General features: G+C 47.3%; 1 protein-coding gene across 1 annotated transcript in view; it reads right to left on the bottom strand.

Moving 5' to 3' along the window:
• Positions 1-17,558, bottom strand: part of itpr2 (inositol 1,4,5-trisphosphate receptor, type 2) — a 324,764-nt gene that overhangs the window by 249,730 nt on the left and 57,476 nt on the right. The window contains exon 2 of the mRNA XM_063072308.1: positions 17,351-17,421. Coding sequence (XP_062928378.1) covers positions 17,351-17,421 — 71 coding nt within the window. The remainder of the gene's footprint in view (positions 1-17,350; positions 17,422-17,558) is intronic.

Below are 17,558 nucleotides of genomic sequence, written 5' to 3'. Positions count from 1 at the left end.
GTGGATTCCTTCTTCGTAGTTACGGAAGGCATCTGTCAACATGGCAGAGAATACCATACTGAACAGAGTCGGGGCAAGAACGCAGCCTTGTTTGACGCCATTTGTCACTGGGAAGGCCTCTGACTCATCGCCGTCATCCAGAACTTTCACCATCATACCGTCGTGGAACTGCCGGACGATTGTGATGAACTTGCTGGGGCAGCCAAACTTCTCCATGATCTTCCACAAGCCTTCTCTGCTGACCGTATCGAAAGCCTTGGTTAGATTGACAAAGGTCACGAAGAGGTCGCTGTGTTGCTCCTGGCATTTTTCCTGGAGTTGGCGCGCAGCAAAAATCATGTCCGCGGTCCCACGTTCAGCACGGAAGCCGCACTGGCTTTCTGGGAGCAAACCTTGCTCAAGATGTTGGAGAAGGCGGTTGAGCAGGACGCGGGCCAGAATCTTCCCCGCAATGGACAAGAGGGAGACGCCTCGGTGGTTGTCGCAAGACTGGCGGTTGCCTTTCCTCTTGTAGACGTGGACTATGCTGGCATCTTTCAGCTGTTGCGGGACCTGTCCCTTTTTCCACATGGACTGGAAGAGTACAGTCAGCTTTTGCATCATGACAGGGCCTCCTGCTTTGTATACCTCAGCAGGGATTGCATCGGGTCCTGGCGCTTTGCCACAGGAGAGTTGCTTCACTGCCTTCCTGACTTCATCTACTGTGGGGAGGGTGTCGAGGTTCTTGTTGATCTCTACCTGGGGCAGGCGGGCAATGGCCTCGTCGTTGATGTCGGCAGGGCAGTTAAGGACGTTGTTAAAGTGCTCAGCCCACCGATCCAGAATCTGCCTCTTCTCTGTCAGCAGCTGCGTCTCATCTGCGTTGAGGAGGGGTGAGGAGCTGGAGGACTGGGGTCCGTATACAGCCTTAAGCGCATCGTAGAAGCGCTTTATGTCGTGGCTGTCTGCATAGCCCTGGATTTCATCGGCCTTCTTGCTGAACCAGCTGTCCGGCATCTCGCAAAGTTTTTTCTGCACCTTTCTTCTTGCGTTGGTAAAGGCATCTTTCTTGACTAGTGACGTGGGGTCGTTCTGATGCGCTCTGTAATGTTGATGTTTCTCCGTTAGTAGTGCCTGTATTTCTTCATCATTCTCATCAAACCAGTCTTGGTTTCTTCGGGTTGCTGGTCCGAGATGTTCGGGGGCGGTAGTGTAGACAGCGTCTCTGAAGGCCGTCCACTGTTCCTCAACGCTGGTCCCGTCATCCTGTGGTGTGTCTGGCAGTCTGCCTTCAAGGTCATTGACGAATTCTTCTGCAACCCTGCTGCTTTTCAGCTTGGAGACATTCAACCTCTTTGCAGTCTTCTGCCCTTGGGGTCTTCTCATGGGCAGAATGCGAAGCCTGGACCTCGACACAATGAGGCGGTGGTCGGTCCAGCAGTCGGCACCACACATGGCTCTCGTCACTCTGACATCCATCCTGTCCCTCTTCCTGGTGATGATGTAGTCAATCAGACGCCAGTGCTTCGAGCATGGGTGCATCCATGACGTCTTCTTACGGGTGGGCAGGCAGAACAGGGTGTTGGTGATGACAAGGTCGTGTGTGGCACATGTCTTGAGGAGCAGAAGGCCGTTGTTGTTACACTTGCCAGTGCCGTGTCTTCCAATGATCCCTTCCCAGGTCTGGTAGTCTGTCCCTACTCTGGCATTGAAGTCCCCGAGAACGACGAGCTTCTCTGACTGCGGGATTGCTGAGATGAGGGCGTCGAGTTCTTCATAGAACTTGTCTTTAATGTCATCTGGGTTGGTCATGGTGGGAGCGTAGGCACTAATCAGCGTAGCACTCTTCTTGTTTGCAAGTGGGAGCTGAAGTGTCATCAGGCGGTCGTTGATGCTCTCTGGGTGCTTGGTGAGTTTACGGGTTAGAATTGATGGCAAATCCCACGCCTGCTTCCCGTCGTTCAGCGCTGCTGTGACCGCTCCAGAAGAACGTGTATCCACCACTACGTTCTGTCAGCTGGCCCTTGTCTGCTAGGCACGTTTCACTGAGAGCTGCTATGTCCACGTTGTAGCCAGCTAGCTCTTTTGCAACCAGTGCAGTTCTTCTCTCTGGTCTGTCTGCCTTGATGTTATCTCGCAGAGTTCTCACGTTCCATGTGCCAAGGTTGAGCACCATCACTTTCTTCCGCATTGGGTTTGAAGTCATGACTTGTGCTTGACTTGGATTAAAGTGAAGGAGAGTTGTGCAGGTCGTCAGCCTCACTCTCTCGTCCCGGCCTATCTGGACCCAGTGGCAAGACATAGTCGAGACGGCTGGAGATAGGTCAGGATGCAGTGGATGGCCAGCAGTGTTCTGTGTGCCTCACTGTGCCCTCTTAGCGCTCCACGACGCATTGCTGAGAATCGCCTTTCTGCCCGTTGAACCAGTGATGGTTTCTTCCGTGCAGTCCGCCGAATCCAGGCTTCACACGCTAGGTAGACAAGCCCTGAGTGTTGTGGGTCTACGGCAGTTCTTGCAGTGTGCTCGCAAGCCTCCCTACCCATTGTTGGACATCCTCATCCACCTTTGCAGCCGTTGGGAGATGTCTCCTCTTCCGCCTGCTCCGCCGTTGGGATGATCACCTAGTGGTGTGGTAATGACACCACCCCCTCACTTGATTTCGCCTGCTAGCTGCTCCACCTTTGCCGGGTCCTGCAGCTGCTCCTGACCGTACCAGGCGGCGGGGGCGGGCGGCAGCAGTCGCGACGAGCAGCAGGCCAGCTCCAGGCCTTGGGCCTCTCCCTCTCCACCCGCCGCCGCCTCGCCTTATACCTGTATAATAGGTCCAGTGTGAGTTCGGCGGCCTCAGCCGGGTGTCTCGGCACTCACGACCCGGTGTCGGCTCGACCTCGGCCGGGTGTCTCGGCGCTCACGGCCGGGTGTCTCGGCGCTCATGGCCCGGTGTCGGCTCAACCTCGGCCGGGTGTCTCGGCGCTCACGGCCTGGAGCACTTACAGATACTGAAAGGCTGGATGGAGTGGATGTGAAGAGGATGCTTCCATTAGTAGGACAGTAGGACATTACTGCATTAGGGAAGGAGGAAGTTGTCTATCTTGTGTTGCAGTGGTTGATTTTCGCTGTCCATTGCATTGGTGGCTTTCTTGACTGTCTGAACAAATCTTTCTGCCAAGCCATTTGCGGATGGATGGTAAGGGATCGATGTAAAGTGCTTGATTCCATTGTTCTTCACAAAACTTTGGAATTCTTCAGGGTCAAATTGTCATCCATTGTCTGAGCAGATTTAGATCTACTTATGTTGTAGGTTCATAATTCTCATCGCCAATTTGTTGTGTATATGGCCTGTTTACACAACTATGTTATTAATAAAAACACTGGAGACGGGAGCTAAGTTTCATGGTTCTTTACTGGTAGAGTCCGAACTTGACACACACACACATACAGATCAATACGTACCAATAGCGCATGGAATGACGTGTTACTAAAACATAAACTATTTCCTTATTATAATGTAGGCTATACGGTACAAGGCCAGTAAGGGCGTAGTGGTTAGCGTGACACTATTAGAGCTCAGGGAGATGTTCAGACTTCAATTCTAGTGCCTTCTGTAGGCAGTTTGGATGTTCTCCCCATGTCCACAGGGAGAATGGGCATTCTACCAGCATGCACCACGATTTGCTATAGCAGCCGCTCTACATGTGAGGAAAGGAGGCTGCAGAGAGTTGTGGACACAAAACTCTCTTTCATGGCAGAAACCAGCCTCTCTTTCATGGACTCTGTCTATACTTCTCGTTGCCTCAGTAAAGCAGCCAGCATAATCAAAGAACCCGCTCACCCTGAACATTCTTTCTTCTCTCTCCCTTCGGGCTGAAGATACAAAAGCCTGAAAGCATGTAACGCCAAAGTTCAAGGGCAGCTTCTGTCCCACTGTTAGTAAACCTCTTAATGGACCCCTAGTACAATAAGATACACTCTTGACTCTCACAGTCTACCTCATTATGATCTTGCACCTTACTCTTTACGTGCACTGCACGTTCTCTGTAGCTATTACACTCTATTCTGCATTCTATTCATTGACCTTATTCTATCAGGGGTTCCCAACCTGTGGTCTGCAGACCCCTCAGTTAACGGTAAGGGTCCGTGGCATAAAAAGGCTGGGGACTCTGCTCAGTGCACTGAGTAACAAATTGGTCCTTATGAACAGTATGTAAGACAGGCGTTTCACTGTGATACTGCGGTGATAATAAACCAGTACTGTATAAAGATAAGCTTCGTGTTTTACCGTCAGCATTTGCAAATTCCTAACTTACTAGAAGCAACAAAAGCAAGCCTCCAATCCTTAACGTTACCTTGTTTCTATTCAGCATACAGTCCACGTACATTTACATGCATTAGGAATTCGCAGTGCTGTGTTGGTCAGGGCACAACGTGCGATGAAAAACACCATTCAACAATTATACAGGAAAAGAACTATATAAAAATAAAGTTGGAGGTACTGATCTGGAATAAAATGTGCATAAATACCAGCAAGTATTTACAATGGAAACAGCTTTATAAAGTGTTTGAAGTGCAGTGGCTGAGGTGCAGATAGAGGAGAGCACAGGGCTAACTAGAATGGTTGATCAGATTAACTGCATGGGGGAAGAAACTTAAAATAGTGTTACGTTTTTGTTTTAGTAGCCCTGTAACGCTTTCCAGAGGGAGCTTTAGAAAAAGGCAGATGGCAGGGTGGATGGTGTCCACAAAGACTTTTCCTGCCTGCTTCATGATTAAACATAGGGGAAGAGCTCTGCCAGTATTGCCATCTTCTACATGCACCTGAGATGTAAGTGGGATGATTGGTTTACCAACACCCACAGGCTTGGCCTAGGATCCTGTGTTCAAGCCCAGTCGATCAGAATCCAAAGCAAGATGGACATTGACTGAGCCGCTGATGGAGTCCTCTATTGGCTTAACGATATCACCTCAAAATAAGATTCTCAACTATTGCTGTCAGCTGTAACAGTGGTAGCAAACTGACTATAAATACACAGAAGATAACAAAAAACAGATACACGCGCCATGATACACCCAAAACCTTCACCACAACGGATATGTCATTGCTCATTGCAACTCCTTTCTACAATTCTTAAAACTAAGTTGTTCAAACCAAGTGATAAAACATGGCCATAAAGACCATAAGGTATGGGAGCTGAATTAGGCTACTTGGCCCATCGCATGTACCCTACCATTTAATCGTGGCTGATTTCTTTCTCAACCCATCTCTCCTGCCTTTTCTCTGTAATCCTGAGGTCATCAAGAATTTATCAATCTCTGCTTTAAATACACTCAATGACCTAATCTCCACATACCTCTCTGGCAACGAATTCCACAGATTCACCACTGTCTCACTGAAGAAATTCTTGCTTGTCTCAGCTCTAAAGGTAAATCCCTTTATTCTAAATCTGTGCCCTTGGATCTCTGGATCTCCACACCCACTCTGTCCAGGCCTTTCAAGGAGCTTCCACGCTCTTCCTGACTGTACACAATAATCTTCACTTGAAGCTGGAGAGGGAGCCTGAGATGACATTACAGGTGGATGACCTTAGGTCATCACTGGCTCCATTGGACACAAAGAGCAACGACCATAATTACTAAGTTGGGCTTTGAACCCTACCTGGAGCTGCAACTTGTCTGGGTGGAAGATGAAAACCTGTTCCTCAGGCTTCCACTGGGACAGGGGAGGAGATCAAACTGGGATTGGGACAGGGACCTAATGTGACAGGCAACTGGAAGTCCCGGCTCACTCCTGTGGAGCGAAGGAGGTGCTCTGCAAATTCAGATTGGTTCCCGTGTGTGGAGATCACGCTGAGAGTTGTGCGCTGGCCAGGAGGAAGTATAGCTGAGTCAGCTCAACACTGGCTGAGGGTCACAAGATCACAAGACAAAGGGGCAGAAGTAGGCCATTTGGCCCATCGAGTCTGTTACGCCACTCCACCATGAGCTAAACTATTCTCCTATCTAGTTCCAATTTCCGGCTTTTTCCCAATATCCCTTGATACCCTGACTAATTAGATACCTATCAATCTCCTCCTTAAACACCCTCAATGATCGGGCCTCCACAGCTATATGTGGCAACGAATTCCATAAATCCACGACCCTCTGGCTAAAAAAATGTCTCCTCATCTCTGTTTTAAATGGGTACCCTCTAATTCTAAGACTGTGGGCTCTTGTCCTGGACTCACCCACCAAGGCAAACAGCCTTTCCACATCTACTCTGTCCAACCTTTTCAATATTCGAAATGTTTCTATGAGATCCCCTCTCATTCTTGTATACTCCAATGAATACAGTCCAGAAGCTGACAAACGTTCCTCATATGTTAGCTCCTGCATTCCAGGAATCATCCTCGTAAATCTTCTCTGAACTTTCTCCAACATCAGTACATCCCTTCTAAGAACAGGGGGCCCAAAACTACACACAGTATTCCAAATGAGGTCTCACCAGTGCCCCACAGAGCCTCATCAACACCTCCTTACTCTTACACACTATTCCTCTTGAAATGAATGCCAACATAGCATTCGCTTTCCTTACTGCCGATCCAACCTGGTGCTTAACCTTTAGGGTATCCTGCACGAGGACCCCCAAGTCCCTTTGCACTTCCGATTTTTGAATTTTCTCCCCATCTAAATAATAATCTGCCCAATTATTTCTTCTTCCAAAATGTACAACCGTACATTTTCAACATTGTTTCTCATCTGCCATTTCTTTGCCCACTCTCCTAATCTGACCAAGTCTCTCTGCAACCTTTCCGTTTGTTCAACACTTCCTGCTCCTCCACCTATCTTGGTGTCATCCACAAACTTAGCCACAAAACTATTTAATCCTTAATCTAAATCATCGACATACATTGTAAAAAGAAGGGGCCCCAACACCGACCCCTGCGGAACACCACTAGTAACCGGCAACCAATCAGAATAGGATCCCTTTATTCCCACCCTTTGCTTTCTGCCTATCAGCCAATGCTCCACCCAATCCAATATCTTTCCTGTAATTCCATGGGCTCTGATCTTATTAAGCAGCCTCTTATGCGGCACCTTATCGAAGGCCTTTTGAAAATCCAAATACACAACATCCACAGCCTCTCCCTTGTCAATCTTATTTGAGATTACCTCAAAAAATTCCAATAGGTTGGTGAGGCAGGATCTTCCCTTCATGAAAACATGCTGGCTTGGGCCTATTTTGTCATACACCTCGATGTATTTCATAACCTCGTCCTTGAGGATCGACTCCAATAACTTTTCAACTACCGATGTCAGACTAATAGGTCTGTAATTTTCTTTTTGCTGCCTCCCTCCTTTCTTAAACAGCGGAACTACATTTGCGACCTTCCAGTCCTCCGGAACCATGCCAGAGTCTATTGATTCCTGGAAGATCATTTCCAATGCTTCCACAATCTCCAAAGCCACCTCCTTCAGAACCAGTGGGTGCACCTCATCCAGTCTGGGAGACTTACCTATTCTTTTAGCTTCCCAAGCACTTTCTCTCTAGTAACGCAAACACGAGGGAATCTGCAGATGCTGGAATTTCAAGCAACACACATAAAAATTGCTGGTGAATGCAGCAGGCCTACTTTCTCTCTAGTAATCTTGACTGTACCTAATTCTATTCCCTGAGACCTCTGGCTGTCAGGTATGTTTCTAATGTCTTCCACTGTGAAGACTGATGCAAAATACTCATTTAGTTCCTCTGCCATCTCTTTGTTACTCATTATAATTTCTCCAGCCTCATTTTCAATCGGTCCTATATCTACCCATGTCACTCTTTTACTCTTCATATATTTAAAAAAACTCTTAGTATCCTTTTTTATGTTAATTGCCAACCAACTTCCTTTCATAATTCATCTTTTCTTTCCTAATGATTTTCTTAGTTTCCTTCTGTAAGTTTTTAAAAGTCGTCCAGTCCTCAGTTTTCCCACTAATTTTTGCTTCCTTGTACGCTGTCTCTTTTGCTTTTATTTTAGCCTTAACCTCTCTCGTTAGCCACATTTGTGCCAGTTTTCCATTCATGATTTTCTTTTTTCTTGGAATATATTTTTCCTGCACTTTCCTTCTTTCTTGTAGGAATTTCATCCACTTCTGCTCTACCGTCCCTCCATCTAGCTTACTTTTCCAATCAACTTGGGCTAGTTCCTCTCTCATACCACTGTAATTTCCTTTGTTCCACTGAAATATCGATATACCTGATATCAGCTTCTCCTTTTCAAATTTGAAACTGAACTCAATCATATCATGATCTCTACTTCCAAGGGGGTTCCATTACCTCCAGCTCCCTAATCGCCTCAGGTTCCTTACACAGCACCCAATCCAAAACAGCCGAGGCTAAAACAGGTGAGGCCAAATTCAAAACCAGAGGAACTGCACCTCATAGTCCTCCTAGATAATCAACGACTCAGCAAAATCGAAACTGCATTCCCCAGTCTCAAGTAACCTGCATTCCTGTGTTTCTTTTCTCTCTCCTTCTGATCCACCTGGGTCTTCTCACACACCTGACCCTTGTCTCCAGTCCCTGTAAGCCATCCCCTACCTAATTCCATCCGTTTATCACCCCTACACCACTGTTCCCCCTAAGCTGTGCGGGAGCATGGCCACGCAGAAACTAAAATGCTCCCACGCACATAGCCTTTGTTGCCGCACAGCTGGAATTTTTGTATTTGATGTTGGTACAATTTTGAAATTATGCTAATATAATCTTGAAATCCATGTTAATATAATTGCAAAATACCCTGTAATTAATTCAGTTTTTATTCTAAATATTCATAGTATGAATATTATATAAAAAAAACATTTAAGGAGCCTCACAGGTTTGAAGTGATGTAAAAATCTCCTGCTCAGGGCAATGGCTGGTCCACACAGCTGTAATATAAATCAGAGGGAACAGTGCCCTACACTCAGCCCTCCCTCCCTGCGTCATGTCCATCTGCCCAGCATCCCTCCCCTACATGGTTCCACACACCACCTTCCTTTTCTATCAGCTGCCATAACCTGCAGCCCTCTGTTGTCTTCACCAAGCATGGCCCAGCACACCATTCCTATTTCCACCCCTCCCTCCCCCAACTGCCCATCAATTCCTCACCACCTGGATCCACCAATCACATGCCAGCCCCCCCCTCACCTCTTTATGCCAGCCATCTCCTCGTCGCACTCTCAGCCTGAATCAGGGTTGTGTACCTGAAACACTGGCATTGCCTGACGCACCCAGTACCCCTTTACCCCCAGTTCCCAAAATCAGCAGCCTCCTGCCTCTCCCCGAACCCCTGCTCCTCTGTAAGAACTGCTTTTGCACACGGATGCTGGGAAGGGCAGCTGTTGCATCTGCTACAGTTGCATTGGAAGGCACTGTGAGAAGTGGGGAGGTTGTTGGAGAGAGCTGAGCGAACCAGAAGGTCAGTTTGAATGCTGAAGGAAAGTCTGTCCTTCCCACTGGAAACACTGCTGGGAGTCGGAAGCCTGATCCATGAAAGACTCCCAAATCCGCAATGCCTTCAGCAAAACCGTGCGCTTATTTAGCACCACTAGGAGTGTAAAGTAGCCAGAGGCATGATCAGACAATGAACTGTAGAGTAATCCAGTACAAAACCAGCCCAACTCGCTCATGAAAACCTAAGGTGCCCATCTAAGCTCGTCCCATTTGCCTACATTTGGCCCTTCTCCCTCCAAACATCTCCTATCCCAATACCTATGCAAAAGCATTAGATCCTTTCTCTTTTAAATATTGTTATTCTGCTTGCCTCATCCACTTCCTCTGGCAGCTTGTTCCAAATACTCACCAGAAGAATTGTTCCTCAGGTCCCTTTTAAGTTTCATCTCATATTTTCAGTATTTATTTCTTATTTGTTATTACTATTTCTTTTCTTTTTCTTTCTGTATTTGCACAGTTTTGCACATTGGTTGTTTGTCCGTCCTGAAAGGGTGTGGTCTTTCAAAGTACATTTATTATCAAAGTACATATACTTTATACAACCTTGCGATTTGTCTCCTTACAGGCAGCCACTAAACAAAGAAACCCAGAAGAACCCATTACTTGCCGGGGAGAGAGGTGGGGAATCTCAGTTGGAGGGAAGAGGGGTGTGGAGGTTAGGGTTAGGGGTAGGGTTGGGTGATGGAGGTGAAGGCCTCTGAGCAGGTAGAGGTGGGGTACGTGGTTAGAGTTAGGATTAGGGGGTTAGGCTGGAGGAAATAGGGATGTGGAGCTTACGATTAGGTTGAGGGGGTGAGGGGGAGAGTGGGAGAGAGAGGGAGAACTGGAGAGAAGAGAGAGGAGAGGAAAGAGGAGAGAGAGAGAAAGAGAGAGAATGAGAGAGAGAATGTGAAGATTGAAAGGAGGTGGACCTGGTGCAGGATGACAGAGAGGGAGGGAACTGGCAGAGAGAAAGAGAGAGAGAGGGTGATTCTTGCTGAGTGGGGGGGTACCTGGCAGGGAGGGAGGGGTGTGGATGTTAGGTCTAGGAGAAGTGTTGAGAGATGGAGGTGAAGGCCGCCTAGCAGGGAGAGAGGCGGGTATGTGGTTAGGGTTAGGATTAGGGAGCTAGGCTATAGGGATGAGGAGTTTAGGGTTAGGATTAAGGAGCTAGGCTAGAGGAGATAGGGATGAGGAGTTTAGGGTTAGGATTAGGGAGCTAGGCTGGAGGAGAATTTTAGGGTTAGGATTAGGGTTAGGGTTTAGGGTGAGAGAGAGAGAGAGACTTTATTTTGTTATTTCATGCTTGTTATTTACTGCTATTTACTTATATCTGTATTTGCACAGTTTGTTGTCCGTTGATCCTGTTTACAGTTACGGTTCTATAGATTTGCTAAGTATGCCTGCAGAAGAAGAATGTCAGGATTGCACATGGTGACGTGTGTACTCTGATAATAAAATTTACTTTCAACTTTGAACTTTGAACTTTAGAGCTCCTCCAGCATTTTTCATGTGTGGATTTCCAGCATCTGCAGAATCTCTTGCGATACTGATGTTATAACCCAGTTGTGTTAATGTTTAAAAATAAGGCTAAAAATTAATCAGGATCTAAGCATGGCAAGCTCAAGGTCATAACCATTTCCTTCAGTTACTGTGGTCTCTTTATCTCTCAGCACGTTAAGGGAAATGGGACAGCGAATGGCAGCCTGGACAGAGGTAGCAAGCCTGCAGTGGTCTTCCCCTTCTCCGTGCAGTCGCTGTGCTGCCTCCCCGCCTCCCGCCTGTCACACTTCCCCCATTACCACTGTGAGCACACTTCAGTCACACCCCCCTGGGACACGCTGCGGTTGTGGAGGGGACTGCAAATAGACATGAACACAGGCTCTGTCAGTACATGGTGAGCAGCAAGTGGAGATCCAGCCCAGCCCCACCAATCACTAGCATTAACAAATCTGGAAACGATGCTTCCCCAATAAACAAAACTGAAACCAAAAGCAGCAGGCAAAAGGGTGGGGCTCACACTTCAAGCAACAGCTTCATGTTCCAGTCTGTTGGCCAACGAGGAAATATCTGGTCAGGTTTTTCGTCACTCATCAGGAAGGCAGAGGAGCCTGAAGCCCGACACGAAATGTTTTAGCAACATCTTCTTCCCCTCCGCCATCAGATTTCTGAACGGACAATGGACCAACACATGGACACTGCCTCGCTATTTAGATATTTTTAATGTATTGCGGTGTACTGCTGCCACAAAACAATATTCATGACGTACGTGTGTGACGATGAGCCCGGTTCTGATTTGGAGTCTCATCCAGTTGAAGCAGATACCAAATATTTGTCCCTGTTGATCAGTCAGACCCATCCCAAATTTTAAACGCAAGAGATTCTGCAGGTGCTGGAAATCCGGAGCAACTCACAAAATGCTGGAGGAACCCAGCAGTTCAGGCAGCATCTATGGAGAGGAATAAACAGTTGATGGTTTGGGTCCTGAAGAAGGGTTTCAGCCTGAAACGTTGACTGATTATTCCCTTCTACTGTTGAGTTCCTCCGGCATTTTATATATAGTTGCGAAGTTTGTTGTTTTGGGGCAGCAGTACAGTTCAAGACATAAAAATTATTTTAAGTTACAGAAAATAAACATTGAGGGAGAGAAAACTGCCAATGGTATTAAACAGACACATCAAACACCAATAAGCAGTGTCAAACCACAGGATTTCTCTTGACTTGTCCTTGCATGGGTAACAGCTGCCCAAAGATTACCGCCGCTCAGCTCCAGACCACTATATATAGTGCAAGTGGCTGTTAAAGTGCAGGTGCAAAGCATGTAGGGGAAACGCATGAACTGATCTGTGGAGCAACAAATGCACGGCTGCAGCAAGCTCCCTGTGCAGAGAAGTTCCAGGCCACATTTCAACCATCTGCAGATGTGTACATACCACAGTCAAGGCCAGAAGTGCCGGACTTAAGCTGCAAACTCCACTGTCTGAGCAATGCACGTTCCTCAATCAACAATATCAGGAAAACTTTAGAACATCGAACATAGAACATTATAGCATAGTTCAGGCTCTTTGGCCCATGATGTTATGCTGACTTTTTAATCTACTCAAAATCAATCTAAGCCTTCCCTCCTACGGAGCCCTATAAATGTGTGGTTGATAATGGGTGAGAATTTGATGGGCTGAAGGGCCTATTTCACTGCTGTATTTCTCTCTGTGGCTCTCGGGACAATGGAACCCCGTACAAGGACATATGGACTAGTTGCCCAGCTTCTCCTGAGGGAGAGTGTATTGAGGTCCTCTGGCAGGGAAGTTATTGTGGAGGTTGTTCATCGAGCACCTGCATGGGGCTCCGAGTAGGTTTCCCCCACTGAGAGAGGGGAAAGATGGTAGGGTGAAGGAACTATGGTTGACAAGACTTCTGGTAAGATAGTGGTGTGCTTGGTCACAGCGGCTTCTCCAGGTGCACCCTCAATAAAAGATGCTAATGTGTGCCTCATCGTAAGACTCTGTTCCTACTGCCGGTCTGGTTCATTGGTGAAACCGATGGGGAGGGAGTTACATGGCCTTGGGCCTTGGACCAGGCCCTCATGTCGCAGAATCACCTGTTACAGCCACCCAGGGGAGGAGTCACTGGAGGCGGTGCAGGAGAGAACAAAGACATACCGGGCACTCGGGAATCCACGCTGGGTTGAGGGCTGGCCCCTGCAGGCCGGATCGCCAGTGAGGCAGCCCTCCAGTGTTCACTCCCTGGAAGACAAGTTGGATTGCCCTCGTCTGAGATGAGGAACTGCTGCGTGCCTGTTCTTGCAGAAAAGTGGTTCCAAGACGAAATCTCATATACCATCGATCTTTAGGCCATGCCACTCAGGGACTTGTGCTAATATTATTTTGTAACTGCAAGTGCTATCGTAACAATACACGCCGTCTGCTGTGTGTGACTGTATGATTGAGTTTTGCATCTTACCCTGGAGGAACACTGCTTCGTTCAGCTGTACAGTTGAATGACAATACAATTTGAGCTTGAACTGGAACTACGGCTGACAACTATGTTCCTGTTGCACCTTCTGGGATACTTCTGTTGGTTCTTGAAATATTCCAACTCCACTCTCCAACATCTCAATTCCCTCCCTTCCCTACCCACACTCCCAGGTGAAGCAGTATACAGTACTCAGTGTACGGTATAGTACAGCATACAGTATACAGTACTCAGTGGACAGTACAGTAAACAGTATACAGTACAGAATACAGTCTATGTAAAGTAAAGGCATCCGTTAGTCTTGCGAGACCATGGATCTGTGCCTGGAAAGTCTTCACTCTCCAGGGCGCAGGCCTGGGCAAGGTTGTATGGAGGACCAGCAGTTGCCCATGCTGCAAGTCTCCCCTCTCCACGACACCAATGTTGTCCAAGAAAAGGGCATTAGGACCCATACAGCTTGGCATCAGTGTCGTCGCAGAGCAATGTGTGACTAAATGCCTTGCTCAAGGACACAACACGTTGCCTCGGCTGGGGCTCAAACTCACAACCTTCAGGTCGCTAGTCGAATGCCTTAACCACTTGGCCACGTGCCCACCAGAATACAGTCTACAGTACTCAGTGCACAGTACAGTACAGTATACAGTACTCAGTGCACAGTACTGTACCATATACAGTACAGTAGAGTACACATTACTCAGTATACAGTACTCAGTGTACAGTACAGTATACAGTACTCAGTGCTCTCCTCATTATAAGGGCCAAGCAGGTTTGTGGGAAAGCATCTGTCAGCTGTGAACAGTGATACTGAGCAGCCATTTGGATTCAGTGACCCACTGTCTGACCTCTCTCCCTGCCAAATCGTGCTGAATGTAAACTTGGGGGAACAACACTCCATCTGCCCATCACCCACACTTCAGTAGCAGATTCTCGGATTCAGATCTCAGGCCCTGGGATAGCCACTGCTGGTGGAGACGCACCACCCCGAAGATTTTCCATCCTCTGCTGTTCCTTTGTGCAGCCTCAACAAATCATAACCATGAATTAGTTCTGTTCTCCATCCTATCATTACCTATCATTATCTTTCCCTTTAAATCAATCATCCCTCTGCTTCCAGACCTCCATGTTCCCCACCTCTGCACTTGCTTAAAGCTAGTTACATCTCCATCTTTTGTCAGCTCTAATGAAACTTTGTCAGCCTGAAACTTAGCATTTGTACATTTCTAAGTTGCTGGTGAACGCAGCAGGCCAGGCAGCATCTATAGGAAGAGGCGCAGTCGACGTTTCAGGCCGAGACCCCGAAACGTTGACTGCGCCTCTTCCTATAGATGCTGCCTGGCCTGCTGCGTTCACCAGCAACTTTGATGTGTGTTGCTTGAATTTCCAGCATCTGCAGAATTCCTGTTGTTTTTATTTGTACATTTCTCCCTGGTTGCTTATTAAAGTTATCCCTATGATGTTGATGGAGGGATGAACATTAATCAGGCCAGGAGGAAGACACTCCTGTTCTTTGTTGGGTTTATCACATCAGTTTGAGAGGCATTTAGAGTGGCCATGATTAGGGTACTCTTAGGTTGGAGGAACTACGCATCAAATTCTGTCAGGGTAGCCTCCAACCTGATGGCATGATCATCGATTTCTCTAACTTCCAGTAATTTCTCCCTCCTCACCCTCCTCCCTCTTTCCGTTCACCATTCTGTCTACACAGTTGCCTCTTCTCTTCTCCACACCTCCCATCGCCTCCCTCTGGTGTCCCTTCTCCTTCCTTTTCTCCCATCATCCACTCTACCCTTCTTCTCCAGCCCTTCACCTCTCTCACCTTACACCTCCCAGATCCCGTGGGAGATCAGTCAGGAGGGACGAATGCAGAAGGGAGCTGCATTTCCCCCGGGGATCAATAAAGTATGACTACTACTACTATGCATAGGAAAGCAGAAAGTGGGGGGCAAGGAAAGATATGGTAGGTGGTGAGAACCGGTTGGAGTTGGCAGAAGTTATGGAGAATTTTCTGCTTGATGCAGAGAATGGTGGGGTGGTAGGTGAGGACAAGAGGAACCCTGTCCCCGGTGGGGTGGCGGGTGGATGGGGTGAGGGCAGATGTGTGTGAAATGGAAAAGATGTGGCTGAGGGCAGCGTTGATGGTGGAGGAAGGGAAGCCCCTTTCTTTGAAGAAGCAAGGACATCTCACTAGTTCTGGAATGAGAATCCTCATCCTGAGAGCAAATGCGGTGAAGACGGAGTAATTGAGAGAAGAGGATGGCATTTCTAAATGTAACAGGGTGGGAAGAGGTCTAGTCCAGGTAGCTGTGAGAGTCCGTGGGTTTATAATAGACATCAGTAGATAAGCTGTCTCCAGAGACAGAGACAGAGAGATCAAGAATGGGGAAGGAGGTGTCAGAAATGGAGCAGGTAAATTTGAGTGCAGGGTGGAAGTTGGAGGCAAAGTTAATGAAGTTGATGAGTTCGGCACTGGCACAGGAAACAACACCAATGCAGTCGATGTAGCATAGGAAAAGTTGGGGAGTGACACCAGTGTAGGCTTGGAACATAGACTGTTCCACGTAGCTGACAAAATGGCAGGTATAGCTGGGAGCCATGCTAGTACTCATAACTGCACCTTTGGTTTGAAGGAAGTAGGAGGAACCAAAGCAAAAATTACTGAGAGTGAGGGCCAGTTCCAACAGATGGAGGGGAGTGGTGCTGGAGAGCAACTGGTTGGGTCTGGTGTCCAGAAGGAACCAGATGGGAGATGGAGATGTACAGGGACTGGACATCCATAGGATGACCAGGGCCAGGGAACTTGAAGTCACTGAAAATATCAAGAGCATGTGAAGTGTTACAGATGTGGGTTCTCTTGTTCTCATTATAATTATTTAGGCAGCACGGTAGCGTGGAGGTTAGCGCAATGCTATTGTAATGCCAGTGGTCCTGGTTCAATTCCCGCTCCTGTCTGTAAGAAGTTTGTCCATTTTCCCTATGACCACATGGGTTGGTTCCACGTGCCCCCGTTTTCCCCCACATTCCAAAGACTTATGAGTTAGTAGATTAATTGGTCACATGGGTCTAATTGGGCATTGCGGGCTTGTTGAGCCAGAAGGTTCTGCTATTGTGCTCTTTCTCTAATTAAAAATAAAAATCTTTGATCTTTTTCCCTAAAGGAAGATAACACAGGAGCGGACTCCTATTGGCACCTAGCAAATCAATCTCATCTCTCCCATTCCCTCTCTTTTCATTTCCCTGTAGACCTGCAAATTTCTCATGAATAACCATCAACACATCTTTTACACCTAACTACATTATAGGGCAAGTTACAGCAGCCATTTACTCTATCAGTTTGCCATTGGGTTGTAGGATGATTAATAGCATTGTAATTGCCTCTTGATTCCCAACCTCCCCACCCCCCCGACAAACAGCCACTGCAAATTGAGCTTGTGCTGGGCAAGAAAAATCAGGGCAGACCCTGTAAGAGGCTCAAAGACTGTGTGACGGCTGATATTGCACAAGCTAAACTTGTTATCAAACAGGTGGAGCAGAGTGTGCAAGACCAGAGCAGTTAGTGAGCCTTGGTTAAAATCGCTCATGACACCCAGAGGAGAGTCACTGCTGGAAGAAGAAAGGAAGTTCTACCAAATCCAGTACAATTTCTAAGTCCTTATTGTCACCTTCCATGTCACTCACAATTTGGACTTAACAGCCACCTTTGCATTACAACAGAAGAACTGCACAAATCTAACAACCATCGTCCGATCCGATGGACAACCAATCAGTCAATGCCAGATCAACATTTTAATGGTTTGAGCAGAGAAATATTGGAGTTGGCATCAGGTTATACAGTAAAAAGCATTTGTAAATGCACTATCAAGATGGATGACGTCTTACTGTACACTGGGACAGAACAAGGAAACAGAATGCAGAACATAATGTTGTAGTTCCAATATTGGCATATTTTAGAAAATCAGTTAACTCGCCTCGGAATTTCTTTGGCGGATTGGTCAGGTCTCCGGCTTCTGGCTGCACCACACATCTATCATCCACTAACCTGCAAGAGAAAAGCCATTGCTTGAATTAGCCGAGACAAAACTACACAATTTTACCTTTGGCTTTGTAGCCTGGGAGCAAACACTTCCCAGGACTGATTCATTTGCTACTCAGAACAAGATTCACGATGGAATGACA

Source organism: Mobula hypostoma, chromosome 20, assembly GCF_963921235.1.
Source record: "Mobula hypostoma chromosome 20, sMobHyp1.1, whole genome shotgun sequence".
Classification (NCBI taxonomy): domain Eukaryota; kingdom Metazoa; phylum Chordata; class Chondrichthyes; order Myliobatiformes; family Myliobatidae; genus Mobula; species Mobula hypostoma.
Note: the sequence above shows the minus strand (reverse complement) of the source record. Positions and strands in the feature narration are given on the sequence as shown.